At 40.6% G+C, this 25532-nt stretch overlaps 1 protein-coding gene across 3 annotated transcripts in view; it reads left to right on the forward strand.

The window, feature by feature from the left end:
* Window positions 1-25532, forward strand: part of LOC134348634 (sodium-driven chloride bicarbonate exchanger-like) — a 258317-nt gene that overhangs the window by 208696 nt on the left and 24089 nt on the right. For all 3 annotated transcript variants that reach the window (XM_063052328.1, XM_063052326.1, XM_063052327.1), the window contains 6 exons: window positions 794-1039; window positions 12937-13042; window positions 14913-15074; window positions 16799-16912; window positions 19469-19630; window positions 23261-23512. In XM_063052328.1, the coding sequence (XP_062908398.1) occupies window positions 794-1039; window positions 12937-13042; window positions 14913-15074; window positions 16799-16912; window positions 19469-19630; window positions 23261-23512 (1042 nt within the window). The remainder of the gene's footprint in view (window positions 1-793; window positions 1040-12936; window positions 13043-14912; window positions 15075-16798; window positions 16913-19468; window positions 19631-23260; window positions 23513-25532) is intronic.

Consider the following 25532-nt stretch of genomic DNA (forward strand, 5'->3'; position numbering starts at 1 on the left):
GAGTAGCCAGGGCATCAAAGGTTATGGTGAGAAGGCGGGGGAGTGGGACTAAATGGGAGAATGGATCAGCTCATGATAAAATGGTGGAGCAGACTCAATGGGCCGAATGGCCAACTTCTGCTCCTTTGTCTTATGGTCTAAACCTCTTCTGCACCCACTCCAAAGCCTTAATATTCTTCCTATATAGGGGTGACCGGAACTGTATGCAATACTCCAGACGTGGCCTAACCAGAGTTTTATAAAGTTGCAACATAACCTCTTCACCTTCGAACTTAAAGCCTCGACTAATAAAAGCAAGCTTTCTTAATCACCTTATCGACCCGTATATCCACTTTCAAGGAACTGTGAACTTGGATCCTGAGATCCCTCTGCTCAGTAACACTGTTAAGGATGTTGTCCTTAACAATGTACTGCTTCATGGCATTTGCTCTACCAAGGTGCAACACCTCACATTTATCTGGGTTAAACTCCCATCTGCATATCTCTGCCTATATCTGCCAATGATCTATACCATGCAAATGATCTATATTCTTTGCCAGTCCTCTACACCATCCACAACTCCACTAATCTTGGTATCATCTGCAAACTTACCAACCCATCTACATATTCATCCAGATCATTTATATACATCACAAACAACAGAGGCCCCAGCACAAATCCCATTGAATGTTTTAAAGTTAACAATGATAAGAATATCATAAAGCATTAAGATTTGTTAAATTGCATGTAGATTTTGCAGTATATCCTTCTGTTGTGTCATATGTCTATCTATTATTTAATCCTTTTACAACAGAGAATATGGCTTATCCTATCTTTCTTTGAGAACGTGTATTGGACTTTGGACAGCTACTCTCTGTTTGGTGCTTGTTGCTACGGATGCAAGTTCATTGGTATGCTACATCACCCGGTTCACCGAAGAAGCATTTGCTTCCCTTATTTGCATTATATTCATCTATGAGGCTTTAGAGAAGTTGTATCACCTTGGTGAGACATACCCTATCAACATGCACAATCGTCTGGAACAACTGACACATTATTTGTAAGTATTTAGTCATTGTTCCAAAACTTAAAGAATCATGCTAGATGTACCTTTGCCAGAGCAGCCACAGTAACTGTTTGTGCGATACTTTTGCATCTCGGGGTGTTCCGGAGTCTGGAGTTCGTAGATCAATTCCGTCACCGTTCTGTAAGGGGTTTGTACGTTTTCCCCGTGGAGTGTACTGATTTTCCGCAGGTGCTTCGATTTCCTCCCACAGTCCAAAGGTGTACCGGTTAGTTGGTTAACTGGTCATTATAAATAGTCCTGTGTCCAGTCAGAGAGGCGGCCATATACCATCACTCTCTGGCTTCTCCTATTAAATCAATATCTCATCCGATTTACTACCTCATCTTATACTCCAAACGACTGAACCTTCTTGACTAACCTCCCTTATGGGACCTTGACCAAGTCTTTGCTAAAGTTCATGTTCTTGAGCTCCATGAATATCTGCATCCTCAGTGAAGGCATGTGAGTGACAAAGAAATGGCTGGTACCCTGATGTCAAAGTTCAAAGTAAATTTATTATCAAAGACCATATACAACCTTGAGCTTTCTCTTGTAGGCCACTTCAGTAAATCCATAATAGAATAATAACCATAATAGAATCAATGAAAGGCTGCATCAACATGGGTGTTCGATCAGTGTGCAAAAGACAGTAAACTGAGCAAACACAAAAATAAAGAAATAATAAATAAATAAATAAGCAAGCAAGCAAGCGATATCGAGAACATGAGTTGAAGAGTCCTTGAAGGTTGTGGTGGGATAAGTGAAGTTGAGTGATGTTATCCACTTTGGTTCAAGAGCCTGATGGTTGAGGGGTAATAACTGGTGGTGTGAGTCCTGAGACTCCTGTACCTTCTTCCTGATGGCAGCAGTGAGAAGAGAGCATGTCCTGGGTGGTGGGTCCCTGATGATGGAATCAGAATCAGGGTTAACATCACTGACATGTTGTAAAATTTGATTTTTTTTTGTGGCAGCAGTGGAATGGGATACATAATAATAGAGAAAATAAACTGTATTATAGTAAGTATATATTAAATAGCTAAATTATATAAGTAATTAAAGTGATAAGGCAGTGTTCATGGGTTCAATGTCCATTCAGAAATCTGATGGCAGAGGGGAAGGAGCTGTTCCTGAATCGTTGAGTGTGTGCCTTCAGGCTCCTGATGGTAGTAATGAGAAGAGGGCTTGTCCTGGCTGATGGGGGTCCTTAATGATGGATGTCGCCTTTTTGAGGCATTGCCTCTTGAAGATGTCCTGGATACTATGGAGGCCCGTGATGGAGCTGAGTGAGTTCACAACTTGCTGCAGCAGCTTCTGCTCCTCACCCGTCATATCAGACAGCGATGCAGCCATTTAGAATGGTACATCTGTAGAAATTTGTCAGAATCTTTGGTGACATACCAAATCTCCTCAAACTCCCAATGAAATATAGCCACTGTCCTGCCTTCTTTGTAGCTGCATCGATATGTTGGACCCAGGATAGAGCCTCAGCGATATCGACACCCAGGAACTTGAAACTACTCACCCTTTCAACTTCTGATCCCTCTATGAGGAGTAGTGTATGTTCCCTTGTCTTGTTCTTTTTGAATTCCAGTTTTTGGTCTTACTAATGTTGAGTGCAAGGTGTTTGCTGTGACACCACTCAACTAGCTAATAGATCTCATTCCTGTATGCCTTCTCTTCACCATCTGAGATTCTGCCAACAGTGGTATCATCTGCAAATATATAGATGGTATTTGAGCTGTGACTAGCTATACAGTCATGCGTGTACAGAGAGTAGAGCAGTGGGCCAAGCACACATCTGAGGTGGGCCGGTGTTGGTTGTGAGCAAGGTGGAGATGTTATTTCCAGTCCGCAAAGATTGTGGTCTTCCGGTGAGGAAGTAAAGGATCCAATTGCAGAGGGTAGTATAGAGGCCCAGATTTTGGAGATTTTCAATCAGAACTGTAGGAATGGTTGTGTTAAATGCTGAGCTATAGTCAATAAACGACACACTGACATAAGAATTAGTATCGTCCAGGTGATCTAAGGCCACGTGTAGAGCCAGTGGGATTGCATCCACAGTTGACCTGTGTGGCAATAGGCAAATTGTAGTGAGTCCAGGTCCTTGCTGAGACAGCAGTTAATTCTAGCCATAACCAACTTTGTAAAGTGCTTCATCATCATAGACGTGAGTGCTACTGGGTGATAGTCATTAAGGCAGCTTACCCTGCTCTTCTTGGGCATTGATTTGATTGTTGCCCTTTTGAAGCAAGTGGGAGCTTCTGAGTGTAGCAATGAGATATTGAAAATGCTGCTTTCCTATGACAATGCTCCATGCTCAATGGTGGGGAGGGCTTTACCTTTAGTGGACACTATTTAATGTCCAATTTTATGTTCAAGGGCATTGGTGTTTCAATACCAGGCTGCGATGCAGCCAGTCAATATAGTCTTGTAAGTGCTGTGCCCAGGCCAGGTCATTCAAAATGATAACACTGATATACCCAACATTGCAGAAGTTGTTACTACCACCCAATGGGACACCGCTCTATCATTAACAAAATGATGGAGGCTGTTGTCTGCAATGCCATTATGGCAATTATTTAGCAGGAACCAACTTACTGATGCCTAGTTTAGATTTTATCCAGACTACTGAGAGTTCATCATGCTTTGATACATCCAGCGACCAAAGATCACAGTTCCACAGGTGAAGTCAGAGCAATGACTGTTGATAATATAAAAGCATTTGTCTAAATGTGGCATCAAGGCAACCCTGTAAAATTAAAGCCAATATGTATAGGAGGGAAAATATTAAAACAACTGGATTCATAAATCACACGAAGGAAAATGATTGTGGTTGTGGAGATCACTCATTTCAGCCCCAGGATATCACTGAAAGATTTCTAAAGACAGTGTCTATGCATTTCCAGCTGCTTCATTAATCACCTGTCCATCAGAAGTGGAAATGTTCACTGATGAATGTGCAATATTCAATTCCATTCACTTTCTCAGCAAAATAAAGGATCCCATACCTAGATGAGATCTTCATTGTACCCTGTACAATTTGCCTATCAACCTCATGTGGGAGTGGATGATGCCATCATCTACCTGTTGTACTGAGCTCACTCCCACCTGGATGATGCTGGTGGCATTGTGAGAATGACTTTTTTGATTCCTCTTGTGCCTTCAATACAATCCGGCCACCACTTCCGAGCAAGAGGCTGCAAAGTATGAGCATAGACAAATACTGTCTCCCAGATTATGGATTACCTGATAGACAGACTCTAGTTTGTACAGCGGGGTAGTTTTCTGTCTGAGATGATAGTGAGTGACACTGGAGCACCACAAGGGACTGTCCTGTCTCCGTTTCTGTTCACACTGTACATCTCAGACTTCCAGTGCAACTCCGAGTCTTGTCACTTGCAGACATTCTCTGATGACTCTGTGGTGGTTGGGTGTATCGGAGATGGGCAGCAGTCAGAGTACAGGGGACTGGTGGATAAATTTGTGGAGTGGTGGCGGAAGAATCACCTGCTCCTGAATGTGGCCAAAACCAGAGAGATGGTGATTGAAGAGGGCTGCAACGAGTCCTGTATACACTCTGGGAGAAGATCTTGTTGTGGTGGAGGAGTACAAGTACTTGGGTGTTCACTTTGACAATAGACTCGACTGGAAAACCCACACTAAGGCTACTTACAAGAAGGGGATGAGCAGACTCTACTTTCTAAGGAAGCTGAGATCCTTCAATGTGTGCAGCAGGATGTTGGAGATCTTTCACCAGTCTGTTGTAGCGAGTGCAGTCTTTCTTTGCGGCTTTATGTGGGGGGAGCAGCTTCAGTGCTGGTGATGCAAAAATTCTCAATAAGCTCATCAAAAGGCTGGATCTGTCCTTGGCTACAACCCAGACTCTTCTGAGTTAGTGGTGGAGAGGAGGTCCCTAAACAAACTGTTATCCATTATGGACAATCCAGTACAATCTCTCCATGACCTACTGAATAAGCAGCGGAGCACCGTTTCAGACAGACTCACTCAGCTCTACTGTCATGAGGATTGTTACAGAAGATCTTTCCTCCCAAATGCAATAAGCATATACAGCAGTTTTTCTCTGTGTGACAGGAGAACACACATCATAGTACAACAGTCTCTGTTTTATTGTTTTGTACATTATTGCACATTGGTAAATTATTGTTGTGCATAATTATTCTGTACTTTATTAGTTAAAATTATTACTATATTATTGCTGTGTGCTTTTAAATGTTGTAACAAAATAATTTCCTACTTGGGACCAATGAAGTACTTATTATAATAATAATTATTATTATTATATGCAGCATGCTTTGAGCACCATTCAGGCATGGATTGAACACTTGTTCTGGGCATTGACTATCTCTCAAAGCAGAATTGAACCACCTCCCCTTCACTTCCAACAGCTTCACCATTACTGGATTCCCCTTCCTTCAACATTGTGGGGTGGTTGGTGGAGCGTGGGTGACCATTAAATAGAAACCCAGTAAACAAGATTCAAGATTCTAGGGCTGAGTTTCAGCTACAGACACTACAGGGCATTTTCACCATTTACAGTGTGTGTCAGAAATGTGATAGAGTATTTTCCACTCGCCTGAATGAACTGTTCTAACAAGCCTCTAGAAGGTCGATACCCTCAAAGACAAGGCAGCCTTTCGAATGAGCACTCTATCCAAAACACCCTCAATATTCCCTCCCTCACTATCGTTCAGAGCCCCAAACAGTCCTTCAGGTGAGGTGGCTCTTCACCTATGAATCTGTTGAGGTCACCTTCTCTGTCCGGTGCTCTTGCTGTGTTGTATATCGGTGAGACCCAATATAGATTGCCAAAAGCACCTACTCTCTGTCTGCCAAAAAAAGTGGGATCTCTCAGAGGCCACCTATTTCAATTCTATTTCCCATTCCCATTCCAACAGCTCAGTCCCTGGCCTCGTCTACTGCTTAGAGGAGGCCACACTTAGGTTGGAGGAGCAACAATTTATATTCTGCCTGGATAGCTTCCAAATCAATGGCATGAACATCAATTTCTCAAACTTCTGGTAATTACCCCCCTCTTATCCCCCTTCACTGTTCCCCTTCCCATTTCCCTCTCTCACCTCATCTCCTTACTTGCCCATCCACTCCTTCTGGTGTTCTTCCCCCTCCCCTTTCTTCCATAATCTTCTACCCTCCCCTATCAGATTCCCCTCTTCTCCAGCCCTTTATCTCTTTCACTATCAGCTTCACAGCCCTTTACCCCTCCCCCCTCCAAAACGTCAGCTGTTTATTCATTTCAACACATGCCGCCTGGCCTGCTGAGTTCTGTCCTTGATTAATGATGAGTGTAAATAATAGGACTGTATGCTCAACAACTTTCTGAGGCTACAATTAATCCACTACAAACTTCTCAAGGGCAATTAGGAATAGCGATGATGATAGCCTTGCCAATGATAAATGAATATTGAAAATTTAATTCATTTACCATATGGTGAATAGATGTAATTCCTAATTCCTCATTTCCAGAACTTTCATCTCTTAATATCATTTTGTTAGTAATTAGTGATCTCTAAAATTAAGTCAATTTGAATAATTAAAAGTTCCCCCTTTAGCCATCTGATACAGCTTAATTGGATTCTATAAAAGATAAGAAATAGTGATTAATTGAAATGGATGACCACATTTCAGCTAAATTAGGGAGCAAGGCAATCTGTGACAATAAAGTCAGGAATTTGCCATAGGATATAGAGATGACGGTGGAGTGGTCAAAAAGCTGGTAAATGAAGCCCTATAAAAAGAAGTACCATATTTTCAAGAAAGAAAAGGAGAAAGCCACATGAAGTCTTGGTGTCCTGCATAGACCTTTAAGCTGATACATGGTGAACACTGGATGAAGGGAGCACTGGCACAGGCCTGAGTGGATCATATGTGCCCCCCCCCCCCGAGTGAAAACACCTAATATGAGAGGGGGCATCATTTTAAAGAGGAAAGTATAAGGGGGATGTTAGAGGCAAGATTTTCTTCGGAGTGATGAGTGTGTGGTACACCCTTGCAGTGATGGTAGTAGAGACAGAAACATTAGAGACATTTAAATTCAGATAGGTAAATGGATGCAAGAAAAAAAATGTATGGCAGTGTGGAGGGAAGGGTTTGATTGATCTTGGAGTAGGTTAAAAGGTCAGCTCAACAATGTGGACTGAAGGGCCTGTACTAGACTGCCATGTTTTATGTTCTAAGTTTTTTACAGCAGCACAGCCCACGGTCAAAGCAAAATTAAAACAAGACAAAGGTAAGTAGGATGGTGGGATTGTAATCACTGATGGAAGTGTTCTCCCAAGCATCATGTATAATGAAAGCTGCACTGCTCTGTTTCACCTGCGGATAGTTAATTGTGTGAAATGAGTGAACAACTCTTCAGTTTAAAAAGAGGCAGATATAGGACAAAAGTACCGGGAGTTACTCTTCCTTTTAATATTTGACTAACAAAAGTACATCATATTTACTACCTGAATCACAAACAAGAGTAAATCTGCAGATGCTGGAAATCCAAGTGACACAAATAAAATGCTGGAGGAACTCAGTAGGACAGGCAGCATCTATGGAAAAGAGTGAACAGTCGACGTTTTGAGCCAAGACCCTTCATCAGCACTGGAGAAAAAAGATGAGATGTCAGAGTCAGAAGGTAGGGGGAGGTGAGGGAGAAGTACAAGCTGGTAGGTGATAGGTGAAACTGGGAGGGCGGAGGGGTGAAGTAAAGAGCTGGGAAGTTGATTACTGAAAAAGATAAAGGGCTGGAGAAGGGGGAACCTGGTAGGAGAGGACAGAAGGTCATGAAAATGGGAATGGGGAATGGTGAAGGGTGGGGGGGTGGGCAATTACTGGAAGTTTGAGAAATCGGTGTTCATGCTATCAGGTTGGAGGCTATCCAAGCAGAATATATGGTGTTGCTCCTCCACCTGAGTGTAGCTTCATTGCGGTAGTAGAAGAGGCCATGGACTGACATGTCAGATCTACACTATTGCTCATACTTAGTACCCATTTGTTCCAAATGTTGCAAGTGATTTGACATATCAGGAGCATTCTTTTATTGCTATATCCTCAGGACTTCGAATCATGGCAGCATAAAAATTCTTTCATTGCTACTAAAATCCATAAAAACCATCCCCTCTCTGTCTATTTTATTTCCCTACTGCATCCCCAGAATTTTATGCTGTCAGGAAAATGAGTAAAATTGGCATATTTGTAGTTTGTACATCCATTATGTGCTGTGTTGTATGATGTGGGTGATCATAATCTTTCAGTGGCTATGATTGTTCTTGGCAAATTTTTCTACAGAAGTCGTTTGCCATTGCTGCCTTCTGGGCAGTGTCTTTACAAAACGGCTGACCCCAGCCATTATCAATACTCTTCAGAGATAGTCTGCCTGGCGTTAGTGGTCACATCACCATGACTGGTGATGTGCACCTTCTGCTCATACGACCATCCACCACCTGCTCCCATGGCTTCACATGACCCTGATCAGGGGGCTAAGCAGGTGCTACACTTTGCCCAAGGGTGACCTGCAGGCTAGCAGAGGGAAGGAGCACCTTACACCTCCTTTGGCAGGGACGTATCTCCACACTACCACCCAGTATTTATACATACCACATCCTATTTCTCATGTTTATCCTGATCGTGCTTTGTTAGATTTCACTATGGATTTTGGCATGTATTGATTAATTTAGCTTTTCCAGTATCAGCTTCAACTGATTTCTTTCCAATTTCTCTTTCCTAATCACTGTTTTCTGTGCTATCCCCTGAAATGTCCGGAGGTCATGAACAGGCACCCAATTAGGCCCATTTGTTTTGAATATTGGATTTGAATAATTCACCCTATCCTGTGACAATATATTTTTTGCCACATCTTTGACCACTTAAATTCTTGTTTTTCTAGCTCTGAATGTGGGTCCCCTGCCATTGATAGATTCTTTCTGTTGGGAAACAGCTCTGCAGAAAAATGAAACTAGAAGGAACAAGCGGTGTGCTGGCAGAAAAGAGTGACTTGAACTCCCCTAGGGCATGTTTGAAATATAAGCCATAACCTTACAAAATAGGGAAGCTTTTGTCCTTGAAACCCAACCATTGTGTGTGCATTAAGGTGTTGAGCCATTGTGCAAGAGTATATTAACAACACTGGTGAAACACAACATCCCTATTAGCTCTAATAACTCATGTCAAATTCAATTCCATTGACTGCTGCTAACTTGGTTCATTTTCCTTTGAAATGGCACTGCCTTTGTTGTGCAGACTTGTTTTAATCAGCTGCAGCCACTTTTGGAGTAATCTCCCACTTGGTGGGCATTGACCACTTTGCCCAAATGCTTTAGCAAGATGGTGTGAACTTGATGAGCCAGTGCTGCAGTGGTAATGAATGAGGCTTAATCATGCCTAAGGATTCCCAAGCTGTTTTTCCAGGGCTGTCCATTAATTGTAGTATGCTGGTGTTTACTTGGCCACAGATGTTACTGTATGACTTGGTGACAGGATGGTTAAGGTATATGCCAGGTTAATGGGAGAGTAATATCCATAAACTTTTGTGGCATTTCTTTGTGTAATAATCCCACATCTGCAGTAATGCCCATGCCAGAACATGCTGGCTGGACGTTTCCAGCTCTTTTCCGCCATATTCAGAAACTGAAAGCCATCGAGTACAACTTTGAGACATTTCTCCAGTATTTGTGATAGTGAATACACCTAACCTAGAAAGTTGCATCAGGTTGACAGTAGGGGGAAAATCAGCAGATGCTGGAAAACCAAAACAGCACACACAAAGTACTAGAGGAACTCAACAGGCCAGGCAGCATCGATGTGAAAGAGTGAACAGTCGATGTTTTGGGGTAAGATGTCAACTGTTTTCTCTTCTCCATAGATGATGCCAGGCCAGCACAGTTCCTCCAGCATACTGTGTCAGATTGACAGTATTAATTTTCATTTGAATGGGGAGACATGGCTACATAAGAAAATGTATTAATTTGCATCTTAATTTACATTGAAACTACCATGTTTGAATGAATTGAATTTAGTTAAAAAAATTGTAATTGTTTTCAAATTTCCATTATATTTTTATTATATATTTTAATATTTAAAATGTTGTATTTTATTCTATTGGCTTTTGATTGTTCTTAGATGCCAGAGACATTCAGAAACATTTAAAATTATTAGTAGGATCAACAGCCAGCTACACCAGTGGCCAAAGTTATGCTAATGTGATAGTTGTTCCATAGTAGGTTGGGACTTGATCTGGTCTTTCCATATAACAACAGTTCATATACAAAATCCAGCTGCCATGCAGACCTTTGATGATGAAGATACAGATGATGTTGGTCAGGATGCTTTCTGTGGTCCATCTTCAGAAGGTAGGTTCATGCAAGTACAGGCAATTCTGGGCTTGTGGGGTCATGTTTTTACTTTCGGGCAGACCTCTAAGTGTTTAACACCCTATTCTCCCTTTGGATTTTCAGATTGAAGCATCTAGCAGAAAATGAGGGAAGTATGCATCTGAGATTATCCAAGAATTAATGGCATCATTAATCCATCGGTGTAGGCATCTGCACAATGTTGCTAGAGCTTTTTCAATTTGCGTGTTCTTTTTTGATTTACGCAATGCATAATAAAAAAAAGTGGCATCAAATAACTTGCTTTCTGCTTCTTCTTGAGGCTGATATGGAAACTAACATGCGAGAATGGAGTACAAGTGCTACTTACATGTCATGTCACTTACTCCTGCCCAAGCTATCTTACCCCTATAACTACTGTCTACTTCACCTCCAGAGGAAACCTATCTTTGGCATCAAACTACCTGCTGGCAGAACTCAGTAGGTCAAACAACATCTGTGGGAAGAAAGGAATTGTTGACCTTTTGGGCTGAAACCCTGCATCAGGGCATGTATCAGTCCTGATACAGGGTTTTGACTTGAAACCTTGACAGTTTTTATTGATTTAATTAGTGATACAGTGCGGGAAAAGCCCTTCTGGTCCTTTGAGCCACACCGCCCCAGCAGCCCCCGACAAAGTGAATTAACCCAAACCTGCTCAAGGGACAATTTACAATGATCAACTCACCTTCCCTGTAGGTCTTTCAACTGGGAGGAAACCGGAGCACCCGGAGGAAACCCACGCATCCCAGAAGAAGGACGTACAGAGACTCCTTACAGGACAGCCGCTGGAATTTAACTCTAAGCTCCAGAACACCCCAATCTGTAATAGCGTGTGCTAACCACTACGCTACCGTGACGCCCTCAAAGTTCTTTCCTCCCACAGATGCTATTTGACCCATTGAGTTCTTCCGGCAGATTTTGTTGCTCCAGATTTCAGCATCTGCAGTTGTTTTCAGCATGTTCTTTATGATATTTAGGACTGAGACTGTATGGTAAATTATGGTCATGGACCATTCTTGTAACATAGCGTGGCACAATCCATTTACTTATTAACAAAAGAAACAGCCAGGAAATGTCTTTGCTTTTCCTTCTCATTTACTTATCACATTGACTCATTTTGTCCGTGGAATTTCATCCAGATACCTACCACTCTACCGTGAATTGTATTTACAATAAGTTTTTCTGACCTAGACTTTGCTGCAAATGGTTGGTCTCATTTTCTCCATATAACTCTGGGGTGTCCAACCTTTTTTATGCCTTGGACCCTTACCATTAACCAAGGGCTTCACTGTCCCTCGGTTGGGAACGCCTGTCTCAATTTCATGTATTGCTATTAATGGATTTGTGAACCATTGCTTCTGGATGTACATTGAATCAGTATAATTTAGTTAATGAATGAACAGAAGAACTTCCAAAGCAACACACAAAATGCTGGAGGAACTCAGCAGGTCAGGCAACATCAATGGAAAAGAGTAAACAGTCGAAGTTTCAGTCTGAGGTCCTTTCTCAGGAAAGGGAAAGATGTCAGAATAAAAAAGTGGAGGGGAGGGGAAAGAGGCTAGCTGGAAGGTGATAGGTGAAGCCAGTTGGATAGGAAAAGTCAAGGGCTGGGGAAGGAAGAATCTGATAGAGGAGAGTGGACAATGAGAGAAAGGGGGGACCTAGGGGTAAGTAATAGGCAGGTGAGAAGAAGTGAAAGGTCAGAGTGGGGAATAGAGGAAGAGGGGGCAGAAATTTGTTCATGTCATCAGATTGGAGGGTACCCAGTTGTTATATAAGGTGTTGCTCCTCCACCCTGAGGGTGGACTCATCTTGGCACAAAAATTTCCAGATTCCCTTTCAAGCATACCATAAGAATGTCGGTTGATTCTATTGCAAAGGGTGCAGTGCATAGATGATGAGTTCAGTTAATGTAAGAGTTTAGAGCTCATTTCAGATTTTTTTCTTCTGTTGATTTATTACATACACAGGCACAGGTCAGGCAGCATTCATGGAGAACTAACAATACAGATTGTTAGATGTCCATCATGACTACCTGTTAAATAAAAATTCCACTTTTGACAAAATCCGCACTTGATTCAAATCAATTAATTAAACCAGGGATTCCCAGCCTGAGGTCCACAGACCCCTTGTTTAATGGTATTGGTCCATGGCATAAAAAAGGTTGGGAACTCCTGAATTAATTGATTGAAGGATTGCTTGTATCAGCAAAATAAAACTGGCAAAGTGTGGTTAGAAATGTGAAACAAGATTCCTTTCAACACTCGTCAGTACATACTTTTAAGTGATCCTCTTACTGAAGTATAGTTATGGGTTATGTTTGAATCAATTAGTGGAAATCTAGAATGAATTAATGATCTTATTAGGAGTCTTCTATTTTAAGGTTGGATCACTTAAGGACATCTTTCAGAAAGAAGACAGCCCTGTTTTATAACATTTTTGTGCATTATATTATTTATTATAATTTTGCTCAAATAAAAATACACTTATTTTAAACAGTTGCATTTGTTTGGAACCACAAAATCCCAGCAATAAAACTTTAGAATACTGGAATAACAACAATATCACAGCAACGGAAATTCCATGGGGAAATCTGACTCTGTCGGTAAGTTTGAATTGAAACTACCTACTGTATGTTTAATGGGATGTTCGCTGGGTGAGAGGATTCTATCAAGACAGAAAGAATTTAATATTTAGGTGGTTGCAAAATGTATTTTTATGAATAGAGAAATGATACATATTTGTCCCCAAATTGTCCCAAAATTTTGATGAATGATTTTAGAGATGCTTTTCACTTAAAAGAATCCCATCCCATTCCCTCTTCACCTTCCTTGACTCATGAAGCATACCTCTTTGATATGGTTTTGTCCAACTCTCTAAATATTGTCTTTAACGTTTCCTTTGAGCTACTTTGAACCATTTGCATTTTCTACAATAATATTGATAAATAAATTATTGTTCCTGATGATTATGGCTTTTGCATTGCCAGCTGCTTCACTCAGGGAATTCTTCACCCAGTTAGTGACATTGTTATGTTGGCAAATGCTTTCATTGCAAGAACTTGAAGGATAGCCAATCGTAAGAAGTCCACTCTTCTATTTAAACAATGCGGTTAAACAGAAAGAGTGAGAAGAAAGCTGGGAACATGAACTGTACTATTTTGTACTTGGTTTTGTTTAACAGTGTAAAGGAGGCATACTGTTATCTTATACATTCCCCTATGGATTTTTGCTCCCTCACTAAATTTATCAAGTCCAATTTTTAGATTGCCTAGAACTGATGTCAGTCCCTTCCGTTTGTTAAATTGGAATTTAACATCTGTTAAGAATCAGTATGGATTCATGAAAGAAAAGTAATATTTGACTAATTTGTTGAAATATCTCAAGGGTGGTTTCTAGTATTGCAGATGAAGGAATATCAGTGGATATGGTGTTCTTGGATGTTCAGAACTTTTTCAAGAAGGACTGACATAGGAGGTTGATGGTCAAATTTAGTACAAGTGGAATTGTGGATTATATATTGTATTGATTGAAGTTAGGTTAACAGAACACAACAAACAGAAATAAGCAGGTCTTTTCAGATTTGCAGGCTGTGACTAGTAGAGAATTGCAGAGAAAGGTGCTTAGGCCTCAACTTTCCAGAATCAGTGATATGGCTGAGGGGAAGAAATATAACGTTTTCAGGTTTACTGTTGACATGAAACTTGTTGGGATTGTGAGTAGTAAACAATGCAAAAAACAAAAACAACTGCGTAAAGACGTGAACAGAGTGAACAAATAGGAAAATGGAATACATTGTGGAAACATGAGATTGTCCACTTCTGGTAGAAGAACCAAGATGGTGGGTAACTGGGAAACTGGGCTTTTTGTGCAGAGATGATTGAAAGCTGACATGTAGGTGCAGCAGGCATATAGAAAGACAAATAGTACGTTGGCTTTTATTGCTGGAAGATTTGATGATAAGAATAAAGCTATCTTACTTCAGCTGTGTCAACCAGCTGCACATTGTTTGGTGCTCTGTAGTTGCCAAGAAAAACTTTCAACATCCTTGAATGCCTTCCATACGATTTTCTCTGGCTCCACTAGAAGTTCTTTGAATTCCCTGTTCTGATGTCCTGTTTGATTTGTGGACCAACAAAAATGCCTCCCTTAATCTTGGTATTAGTTATTCTGATTAAATTATTAATTGAAATAACAAATATAGGCGATTTCAAAAAAGTGCGTGAAGGGAAATTTCATGGTGATTTTCATGATCAGCAGCCCAAAATCCACAAGATACATCCATAAATATTCGGGAAACAAAATCGTTGCGTCCAGTATTTTTTTTGTGGTATTGTAAAACTACTAACATGACTGCCTTAACAATTATGTTTGCAAACCTCTGTTTCATAAGAACATAAGAAATAGGAGCAGGAGTAGGCCATCCAGTTTCACTTTAATCTGTGAGATCATGACTCTCATAATTATTTATTTTAGGAATGTATACAATTTCATGGAACATTTTTTGGAACAGCTTGTGGTCATCATGGTCCATATGTTCCTGATGTCCTGTTCTGGTCGATAATACTGTTCTTTTCCACGTGTACCTTGTCACACTTTCTGAAGCAATTTAAGACCAGCCGATATTTTCCTACCAAGGTACATGGTTTTATTTTTACAGTTGGATTATGATATAAAGTGTGAAGTCTTTGTGAAAGTTCTACTTAATGCTCTCATTTCGGGAAGCTTAATGGTGATTGCCCTTCGTGCCCGATGATGATAAGAAACCTGTGCGGGAGAGTTTTTAAAGTGGAAAAGCCATTGCACTGGGACAGTTCCACTCTCTCGACCTCAGAAGTCTGGGTCTAGTGGTATGAACAAGCACCACACACTGGGGTCTCCCTTGGCTGCAGTGGATGACCATGACACTTTCGACGCCTTGTCATGCCCTTCGCTCTCCGTGGAGCTTTGCAGTACCGGCTTCCTGGCTGTTGGATCTCACTGTAGATCGCACCCACCCAGTCCACCGGAGCTGGCATCACATGCAAGGACGGGCATGTCCCTATCTCACGGGGGTATGAAGCTTGCCAGCTACCCTCACCTGGTTTAGCCCACCTGTCAAAGTGTGGCCGCTGTTGTGTGTTAACAGCTGCTTGGAGACACAGTTGAGAGCTGAGTGTTCACTGGGGACCAAAGGTGAGTGGGCTGCCCCAGAATGGACGACAAGCCACTTCACCCCTCCCTGGACACCCCACACACCCGCACATCACCATTATGCCATGTGAAAAAAAGCATGAGGACTTAGTGACACTGTATTGGCTACCAATATCTAATAAGGTTTCCAGACATGGAGTAGCACAGAAAGCATTGCCATCCAGTGCATATCAGAAGAACTGCAGTCATTTGAAAATAAATGAAACCTAAAAATGGAACAATTAAAGTGATTATATTAACATTAATGCGATAATGAATGGTGCAATGTAACTTTTAAATTCTGTGTTGCTTTTTGCACTAGGACCTTGAGAATCTTGACAAGTGAAATGTAAGCTTTTGTTGCTCAACCGCACAAAATTTCCAATACTGTTTATTTCCAACACAATATGCCCCACTTTTGACTGAGATATGAATGGAAACATCTGAAGTTTATATTTGTATGCTTTATTAAAATATAGTGTTACAATTCAGTTTTATAATTTGAATTCGGTATAAATAAAATTCAGAAAATATTATTTCTGTGTTTAAACCTTCATCTGGTGAAGAGAATTTATAATTCTTGATCAAATATTGGGGTATGATATTTCAGTATTATGACTATTTCACTTAATGTAAGCCTTTGAAATCATGGAGACAAATTTTAACTCTTGGGCAGCTGTTGGGTCAAGCATGGAGGGTGACAGATGTTTCAGGAACTATATCAATTATAACAATTTTGACTCCTTATTGATGAGCTAGCTGCTCGCTCATCACCATTAGGCAGGTGAATTATGGTTAGGCAGAGGGATAAAGGATTGGTGTGAATAGTGGGTATGGGCCAACTCCTTTGTCATTTGATTTGCAGTTCAAAAAGATGGGAACACTTTCAGAGGGAGAGAGGTGACTGGCAGCTTTGGTAGCAGAACAAAACAAATGTTGGTTCTCCAAACCTGCTCTTCTATTCTCTACACTATTTCTCTGACTGTTGGTACAATGTTCTTCTTCTCAGTCTAACTTCATGCAAAGTCCTCAAAATTTGCTCTTTTGTTTTCAGTTCTAACATTAGTTTTGAAGCCAACAACTTCGCTTACAGAATTAAGTAGATATTTTGACTGCTATTTCCATTTGCAACTGCTGAATGATTGAAACTCTGTGAAGTGTGAATAATAAATATCATTTACTTGTCCCAGGTACGATCAACAGTCAGTGATTTTGCTGTCTTTCTTAGCATTTTAACGATGGTTTTAATTGACTATGGTCTTGGGATCCCTTCGCCAAAGCTCCAAGTTCCAAGTGTTTTCAAGGTAGCACAAATAATTCAAGTTACTGTACTGTGACTTTTTGCTTTACATCATTCTAGAAAAATACATACTGTACTGCGGGAGGTAATCATTCCTGTCACCACATATCTTGTTCAAAGACAAATTAATCTGAATATTATACCATTCTACAGTATTGTGCATTGCACAGTACTGCTGCTGCAAAAGGAAAACATTTCATGACTTGTGTGAAAATAATCCTGATACTGATGTGGGTCTCTATTGTGGACTGAGAATGGGAAAGGGACAGGCTTTGCACAGTACTGTATAACCAACTTTCTGTCACTCCATATTTTCATTCACTTTTTAAAAAAAGTTATATCTTTTCCACTAATTCCTCTGAATCATGTTCCACTGTAAATTTGATGTTTATTGATTCCCACTAGCAAAAATGAAAGTAGATCACTTGTCAGCGATAGAATTTGTTTAGTCACCATTATGCAAACGACTTCATTTTTATTATCACTGAAATCAAAAGATTGGAAAATTTGACAGGTTATAAAAGATAAATCCCCGGGACCTGACAGGGTATTCCCTCGGACCTTGAAAGAGACTGGTGTTGAAATTGCAGGGGCCCTGGTAGATATATTTAAAATGTCGGTGTCTACGGGTGAGGTGTCGGAGGATTGGAGGATAGCTCATGTTGTTCCGTTGTTTAAAAAAGGATCGAAAAGTAATCTGGGAAATTATAGGCCAGTAAGTTTGATGTCAGCAGTAGATAAATTATCGGAAGGAGTACTTAGAGACAGGATCTACAAGTACTTGGATAGACAGGGACTTATTAGGGAGAGTCAACATGGCTTTGTGCGTGGTAGGTCATGTTTAACCAGACTATTGGAGTTTTTCGAGGAGGTTACCAGGAAAGTGGATGAAGGGAAGGCAGTGGATGTTGTCTACTTGGACTTCAGTAAGGCCTTTGACAAGGTCCCGCATGGGAGGTTAGTTAGGAAGATTCAGTCGCTAGGTATACATGGAGAGGTAGTATATTGGATTCTCAATGGAAGAAACCAGAGAGTGGTAGTGGAGGATTGCTTCTCTGAGTGGGGGCCTGTGACTAGTAGTGTGCTACAGGGATGAGTGCTGCGTCCATTGTTATTTGTCATCTATATCAATGATCTGGATGATGATGTGGTAAATTGGATCAGCAAATTTGCTGATGATACAAAGATTGGAGGTGTAGTGGACAGTGAGGAAGGTTTTCAAAGCTTGCAGAGGGATTTGGACCAGCTGGAAAAATGGGCTGAAAAATGGCAGATGGAGTTTAATACAGACAAGTGTGAGGTATTGCACTTTGGAAGGACAAACCAAGGTAGAACATACAAAATAAATGGTAGGGCACTGAGGAGTGCAGTAGAACAGAGGGATCTGGGAATACAGATACAAAATTCCCTAAAAGTGGTGTCACAGATAGATAGGGTCATAAAGAGAGCTTTTGGTACATTGGCCTTCATAAATCAAAGTATTCAGTATAAGTGTTGGAATGTTAATGTGAGGTTGTATAAGGCATTGATGAGGCCGAATTTGGAGTATTGTGTGCAGTTTTGGTCACCAAATTACAGGAAGGATATTAATAAGGTTGAAAGAGTGCAGAGAAGGTTTACAAGGATGTTGCCGGGACTTGAGAAACTGAGTTACATAGAAAGGTTGAATAGGTTAGGACTTTATTCCCTGGAGCGTAGAAGAATGAGGGGAGATTTGATAGAGAAAATTATGATGAGTATAGATAGAGTGAATGCAAGCAGGCTTTTTCCACTGAGGCTAGGAGAGAAAAAAACCAGAGGATATGGGTTAAGGGTAAAGGGGGGAAAGTTTAAAAGGAACACTGGGGGGGCTTCTTCACACAGAGAGTGGCGGGAGTGTGGAATGAGCTGCCATACGGGCTCACTTTTAACATTTAAGAAAAACTTGGACAGATACATGGATGAGAGGTGTATGGAGGGATATGGTCCAGGTGCAGGTCAGTGGGACTAGGCAGAAAAATGGTACGGCACAGCCAAGAAGGGCCAAAAGGCCTGTTTCTGCGCTGTAATGTTCTATGGTTCTATAGATCTCTTGCGTCAATTCCATCTAGGAAAATCTGACTTCTAATCATTTATTTTTTTACATCACTAAAATCCTTCATTTAACAAAATTATAATTTTCTCCTTTGGAGAAATACATTTATCATTACCATATATAATGTGTAAGGCATAAATAAAGCATAAATATAAAAATTAAGCATTTGGGCCAAGTAGTCTATGCTGTACATTGCATGTATGAAATTTATACTGTATGTACTTGCAAATTTTACTTAAATTTACTTTGCATTTTTAAAACATAGCAATCTAATGTAATATTTTATTGCAATTAATAACTGCTGATATTTTTTCCTTCAAATAATGGACAATAGTACTATTGTCACACTGAAGCAATGATTTAACAGTTTCGCTGAGGCATTTAGTGTAAAGAATGGGTTAGATTAGAAAATATTAGGATTTAATTGTGATGTTAGGAACTTTCTTCATTGTACATATTTTGATTAATTTTTTTGCGTTGTTATAGCCAACCAGAGATGACCGTGGATGGTTGATTAATCCTTTGGGTCCCAATCCATGGTGGACTATAATAGCAGCCTTTATTCCAGCATTGCTTTGTACCATACTAGTCTTCATGGACCAGCAGATAACTGCAGTAATCATTAATAGGAAGGAGCATAAATTGAAGGTGAGTGCACTGGTGATCCTTGAACAAGTGTTAAGTGCAATTGTTAATAATTATTATTTTAAAATATTTTATCCACTTGAGGTTGCATTTCTCTTTAGTGTGGAATATGGTTGGCTGTATTGGTTGGATCTTAAATTTTGACAGTGATTTTTTTTAATTTAATTTTTTTATTTGGATAAGGAGTTCACAATTATCATGTACTTTTTTCACACATATAACCTTTTCCATTTTTTTATATGTATAAAACTACAATTATTTATACATTCTTAAGTTGATATGAAATATGTTTCTGTGCAGTCACCATATTGGAGTTTTACCTGCTGTTTACTGCAAAGTTTAAAAAATATGTAGCCAATTGGGTAGAGTCATGTATACTTTGTCTGGGTTTTTGTCTTCTTTGAAAGAACACTATTTTACCAAACTCTTTTAAAGGTAAGTAAATTGGATCTTAGAACAGTCGAACACATTGTCATTATTGAAAACAGAATCAGGAAACACTGCAGCCAGCATGCATAACTTTTCACAAGTAAGTACGTCAGGGCATTCATATTTTCCCTTAGAAGTTTTCATTCTAATTTACAATTACACAATGAATGAGAACTTGTTGCCAGTAGGAACCTGTCCAGGCTTGCCTGTGACCTTTGTAGTAAGTACGAAACTGTCAAACTATGTCCCCCAAGCCATCCCAATCTGGTATCGAGTCCCCATGTGGTGGCACAACGACCTACAACATAATTCTGTTAGAAATGGGCATATTATTTATGGAAAAATGGTGCTAGAATAAATCTCTGACATTCAAAACTATCTAAAGCTATCCAGATAATTAAAACCTATTAAAATGTATTAATCTTTGGAAAACAAATAGTAAAACAGAAGTTAGCATTTTTGGGGGATCTGGATATTATTGGTGAGTGTACCATTGAACCATTGATTGCCTGTCACAGTGATTTTGAGGAAGTAATGGTAAGAAACTTTCTTAAAATGGTGCAATTCTTTTGGTGAATGTTTTCCAAAACTGTTGTTGGGGAGACCCAGCTATAAAAAAGGATGAACAGTACTAGAGCTGTGCTTTGTCCACTGGAGCGACCTTGCCAAGCTGTTGTCAATCCACACCATGAGCCTCTGGCCAAGAAGGATCTTCAGCCATGCCCTAGTTCTTCAGTGTTATCAAGAGGACAGGCCACGGTCATCATGAGGAAATGTTGGAGATGGATTGGGCAGGTGATGATTCCATCATCAAGGCAGTGCTTCATTTCACCCTTGAAAGGCGAAGGAGATGCAGGAGACCAAATACAGCTTGGCGCCATCCTGCAGAGGCAGAAATAAGGACCCTGAACCACACTCGGGGTACAATAGAGAAAATGGCCAAAGGCAGACAGAGATGGACCTTCACTGCTGCCCTAAATGCCAGTGACATAACGGGCAGCAAATAGGCATAGAGAAGGAACAGTGACATATCTGCAAGTTAGGGTGGTGTGCAGACTCAAGAGACTGCAGATGTTGGAATTTGCAGCACCAAACAGTCTACTGAAGGAAATTGGCAGGTAGACTTACAAGTCTGTGGAGGAAAGGAATTGTCAGTATTTCAAGTTGTGATCCGGTATCAGGGCTGACATCTTCCCTCTCCAAGATGGCAAGTACAAAGAGAAGCAGGGAGGGGTGAGACAGGGGCCTGGGTGATTGGTGGACCAAGGGTTCTTGATGGATGATGGGCAGCTGGAGACAGAAAGGGGGGGGAGGTGAAGCTGGGAGACAGAGGCGGGTGGCTGATAGGTAGAAGCAGAGAAGAGGAAGAAAAGAGGAACATGCAGTTCAGAACTATTATACTTACACAGAGAAGAGAAAATCTGCAGATGCTGGAAATCAAAATAATACACACAAAATGCTGGAGGAACTCAGCAGGCCAGGCAGCATCTATGGAAAAGAGTAAACAGTCGACGTTTCGGGCCAAAGCCCTTCATCAGGACTGCTGACGTGTCTCGGGTCAAAACATTGACTGTTTCCTCTTTTCCGTAGATGCTGCCTGGCCTGCTGAGTTCCTCCAGCACTTTGTGTGTGTGTTAGTACTATTATATTTACACAGTGTTGGTTGTCTGTCATATCCAACGATGACAATGAAACCTGTGAGAGAGAGTTTTTAAAGTTGAAAAGCCGTTGCTCTGAGGCATTTCCACTCTTTGACTTCAGAAGATCGGGTCCAGTCGTACAAGTAGTCTTCGCAAACTCAGAATCAGAATCAGGTTTATTATCACCGGCATGTGACGTGAAATTCGTTAACAGCAGCAGAAATTCAAAGCAGTACATAATCTAGCAGAGAGAGAAAAAAAATAAACAAGTAAATCAATTATGTATATTGAATAGATTATTAAAATTGTACAAAACAGAAATACTGTTTATAAAAATAAAAGTAAGGTAGTATCCAAAGCTTCAAAGTCTATTTCGGAATTGGATGGCAGAGGGGAAGAAGCTGTTCCCGAATTGCTGAGTGTGTGTCTTCAGGCTTCTGTATCTCCTACCTGATGATAACAGTGAGAAAAGGGCATGCCCTGGGTGCTGGAGGTCCTTAATAATGGACGCTGCCTTTCTGAGACACTGCTCCCTAAAGATGTCCTGGGTACTGACTAGATTTTCAACCTTCTGCAGCTTCTTTCGGTCCTGTACAGTAGCCCCTCCATACCAGACAGTGATGCAGCCTGTCAGAATGCTCTCCACACTACAACTATAGAAGGTTTTGAGTGTATTCCTGGTTGTGGTGGCTGACCATGGCTTCTGTGCCTTGTCATGAACTGCACTCTCAAGGAAGCATTGTAGAACCACACCACTGGGTCCGACTTGATCTCGTCCGCCCAGTCCTTTAGAGCTGAATTCAAATTCACATGCTGAGACAGGCATGTCCCTTTGTTACAAGGGTATGAAGCCTGCCAGCTATCATCACCTGGGTTAGCCCACTTATTGACGCATTGGACTGGGGTGTGGCCAGTATCACATGCAAACAGTTATTTGGAACCCCAAGTGGGAGCTGAGTGTCCAGTGGGGCCCAAAGGTGAGTGAGCTGCCCCAGAATGGACATGACAAGCCCCTTCACCAGAGGCGCTACCCCTCCATGGCCACCCCATGCACCACATTTACGCTATCATGGATAAATATGGTAAGTTCTAAATTAAATTTCCAACATATTCCCATTAGATTTGATGTAATGCATGCAAAATTGATATATTGTTAATATTCGGTTTGTAGCATTTTTCATTTAAGGATCAATTTTATGAAATATTGACGCATCTTCAATTGCAATTGTGTAAGAATTCAATTGCTTTCCATGTTCTCTGATTACGTTAGCACTATTAAAATAGCAAATTAAAATTGGTTAAAGTAATCTTGTTCCAATTTGTTTCCTTCATAAAGCTATGAGGCATTAAGAAGTGTAGAGTTCCAGAATAAGTTAGTCAGTACTGTCCTATTGCATTGCTATTTGACCAACTTTGTCAGTTTTATAAAGGTGGTATTGTTACTTACACAGCTGTAGAGTATAAAAATCTCTATATAAATTTCACTTCTGAAATGTTAATGAATATTTTCCATTTTTATATATTAGTATTTGATACAATCTGGAATATTTTTATTCTTTTACAGAAAGGATGTGGATATCATTTGGACTTAATTATTATGTCTATCATGCTTGGAATTTGCTCTATAATGGGTTTGCCATGGTTCGTAGCAGCTACTGTCCTTTCTATATCCCACGTCAACAGTCTGAAGTTGGAATCTGAATGCTCAGCACCTGGTGAACAGCCAAAATTCTTGGGTATTCGTGAACAACGAGTCACTGGCCTTATGATTTTTATTCTTATGGGCTCATCTGTCTTCATGACTTCTATTTTACAGGTAATGTCAATGTACATCTACTCTTCTCAGAAGTTCAATGCATGTAAAAAAATACTTTGCAATCCATTAACTGTCTATTAAATTATAATCATTCAAATGAATGTGTTCAAACGAAAAATGAACACTCATTATTGTGCATCTGATGTGGAATAATCCATTTGAATAATCCAGTAATAAGGTGTTAATTATAGAATAAGAATGAAAAAAGATAGCAAAAGGTGTAATTGCCCTTTGGTAAAACAGAACAGAAATTTAGGAATAGAGAGTTTTTGTTTTACTCTGTCTATTTAGTCTGGGTGTACAGTATACTGCAAACATAGCTAAAGAAGAGTTTGTTTTTGAAAAATCAGACAATTGAGGGTCATGATGAACTGCAGTAGAAGCTAAAATGAGACCTCGGAATTATTGACCATGATCGTGTTGACGGGCAGTGCCAAGTTTCTGAGGAGCCTACACCTATTTTCTCAAGTTCTATCATTTTTAACTCTTCTGATTTTATGTAACCAAATATCAGTGAAGCCTAACACATGAATCTCAAAATATATTGTGTTTTACCATTGCTAAAATCATGGAATTATCCCTTTTTCAACTGGACTAGTTCCTGAGGATTGGAGGGTGGCTAATGTAACCCCACTTTTTAAAAAAGGAGGGAGAGAGAAACCGGGGAACTATAGACTGGTTAGCCTAACGTCGGTGGTGGGGAAACTGCTGGAGTCAGTTATCAAAGATGTGATAACAGCACATTTGGAAAGCGGTGAGATCATCGGACAAAGTCAGCATGGATTTGTGAAAGGAAAATCATGTCTGATGAATCTCATAGAATTTTTTGAGGATGTAACTAGTAGAGTGGATAGGGGAGAACCAGTGGATGTGGTATATTTGGATTTTCAAAAGGCTTTTGACAAGGTCCCACACAGGAGATTAGTGTGCAAACTTAAAGCACATGGTATTGGGGGTAAGGTATTGATGTGGATAGAGAATTGGTTGGCAGACACGAAGCAAAGAGTGGGAATAAACGGGACCTTTTCAGAATGGCAGGCAGTGACTAGTGGGGTACCGCATGACTCAGTGCTGGGACCCCAGTTGTTTACAATATATATTAATGACTTGGATGAGGGAATTAAATGCAGCATCTCCAAGTCTGCGAATGACACAAAGCTGGGTGGCAGTGTTAACTGTGAGGACGATGCTAAGCGGATGCAGGGTGACTTGGATAGGTTGGGTGAGTGGGCAAATTCATGGCAGATGCAATTTAATGTGGATAAATATGAGGTTATCCACTTTGGTGGCAAAAACAGGAAAACAGATTATTATCTGAATGGTGGCCAATTAGGGAAAGGGGAGGTGCAACGAGATCTGGGTATAATTATACACCAGTCATTGAAGGTGGGCATGCAGGTACAGCAGGCGGTGAAAAAGGCAAATGGTATGCTGGCATTCATAGCAAGAGGATTCGAGTACAGGAGCAGGGAGGTACTACTGCAGTTGTACAAGGCTTTGGTGAGACCACACCTGGAGTATTGTGTGCAGTTTTGGTCCCCTAATCTGAGGAAAGACATCCTTGCCATAGAGGGAGTACAAAGAAGGTTAACCGGATTAATTCCTGGGATGGCAGGACTTTTATATGATGAAAGACTGGATCAACTAGGCTTATACTTGTTGGAATTTAGAAAATTGAGAGGGGATCTTATTGAAGCGTATAAAATCCTAAAGGGATTGGACAGGCTAGATGCAGGAAGATTGTTCCCAATGTTGGGGAAGTCCAGAACGAGGGGTCACAGTTTGAGGATAAAGGGGAAGCCTTTTAGGACCGAGATGAGGGAAAACTTCTTCACACAGAAAGTGGTGAATCTGTGGAATTCTCTGCCACAGGAAACAGTTGAGGCCAGTTCATTGGCTATATTTAAGAGGGAGTTAGATATGGCCCTTACACAGAAACATAGAAAATAGGTGCAGGAGTAGGCCATTCGGCCCTTCGAGCCTGCACCGCCATTTATTATGATCATGGCTGATCATCCAA

This window comes from Mobula hypostoma, chromosome 6 (assembly GCF_963921235.1).
Source record: "Mobula hypostoma chromosome 6, sMobHyp1.1, whole genome shotgun sequence".
NCBI classification, from domain to species: Eukaryota; Metazoa; Chordata; class Chondrichthyes; order Myliobatiformes; family Myliobatidae; genus Mobula; species Mobula hypostoma.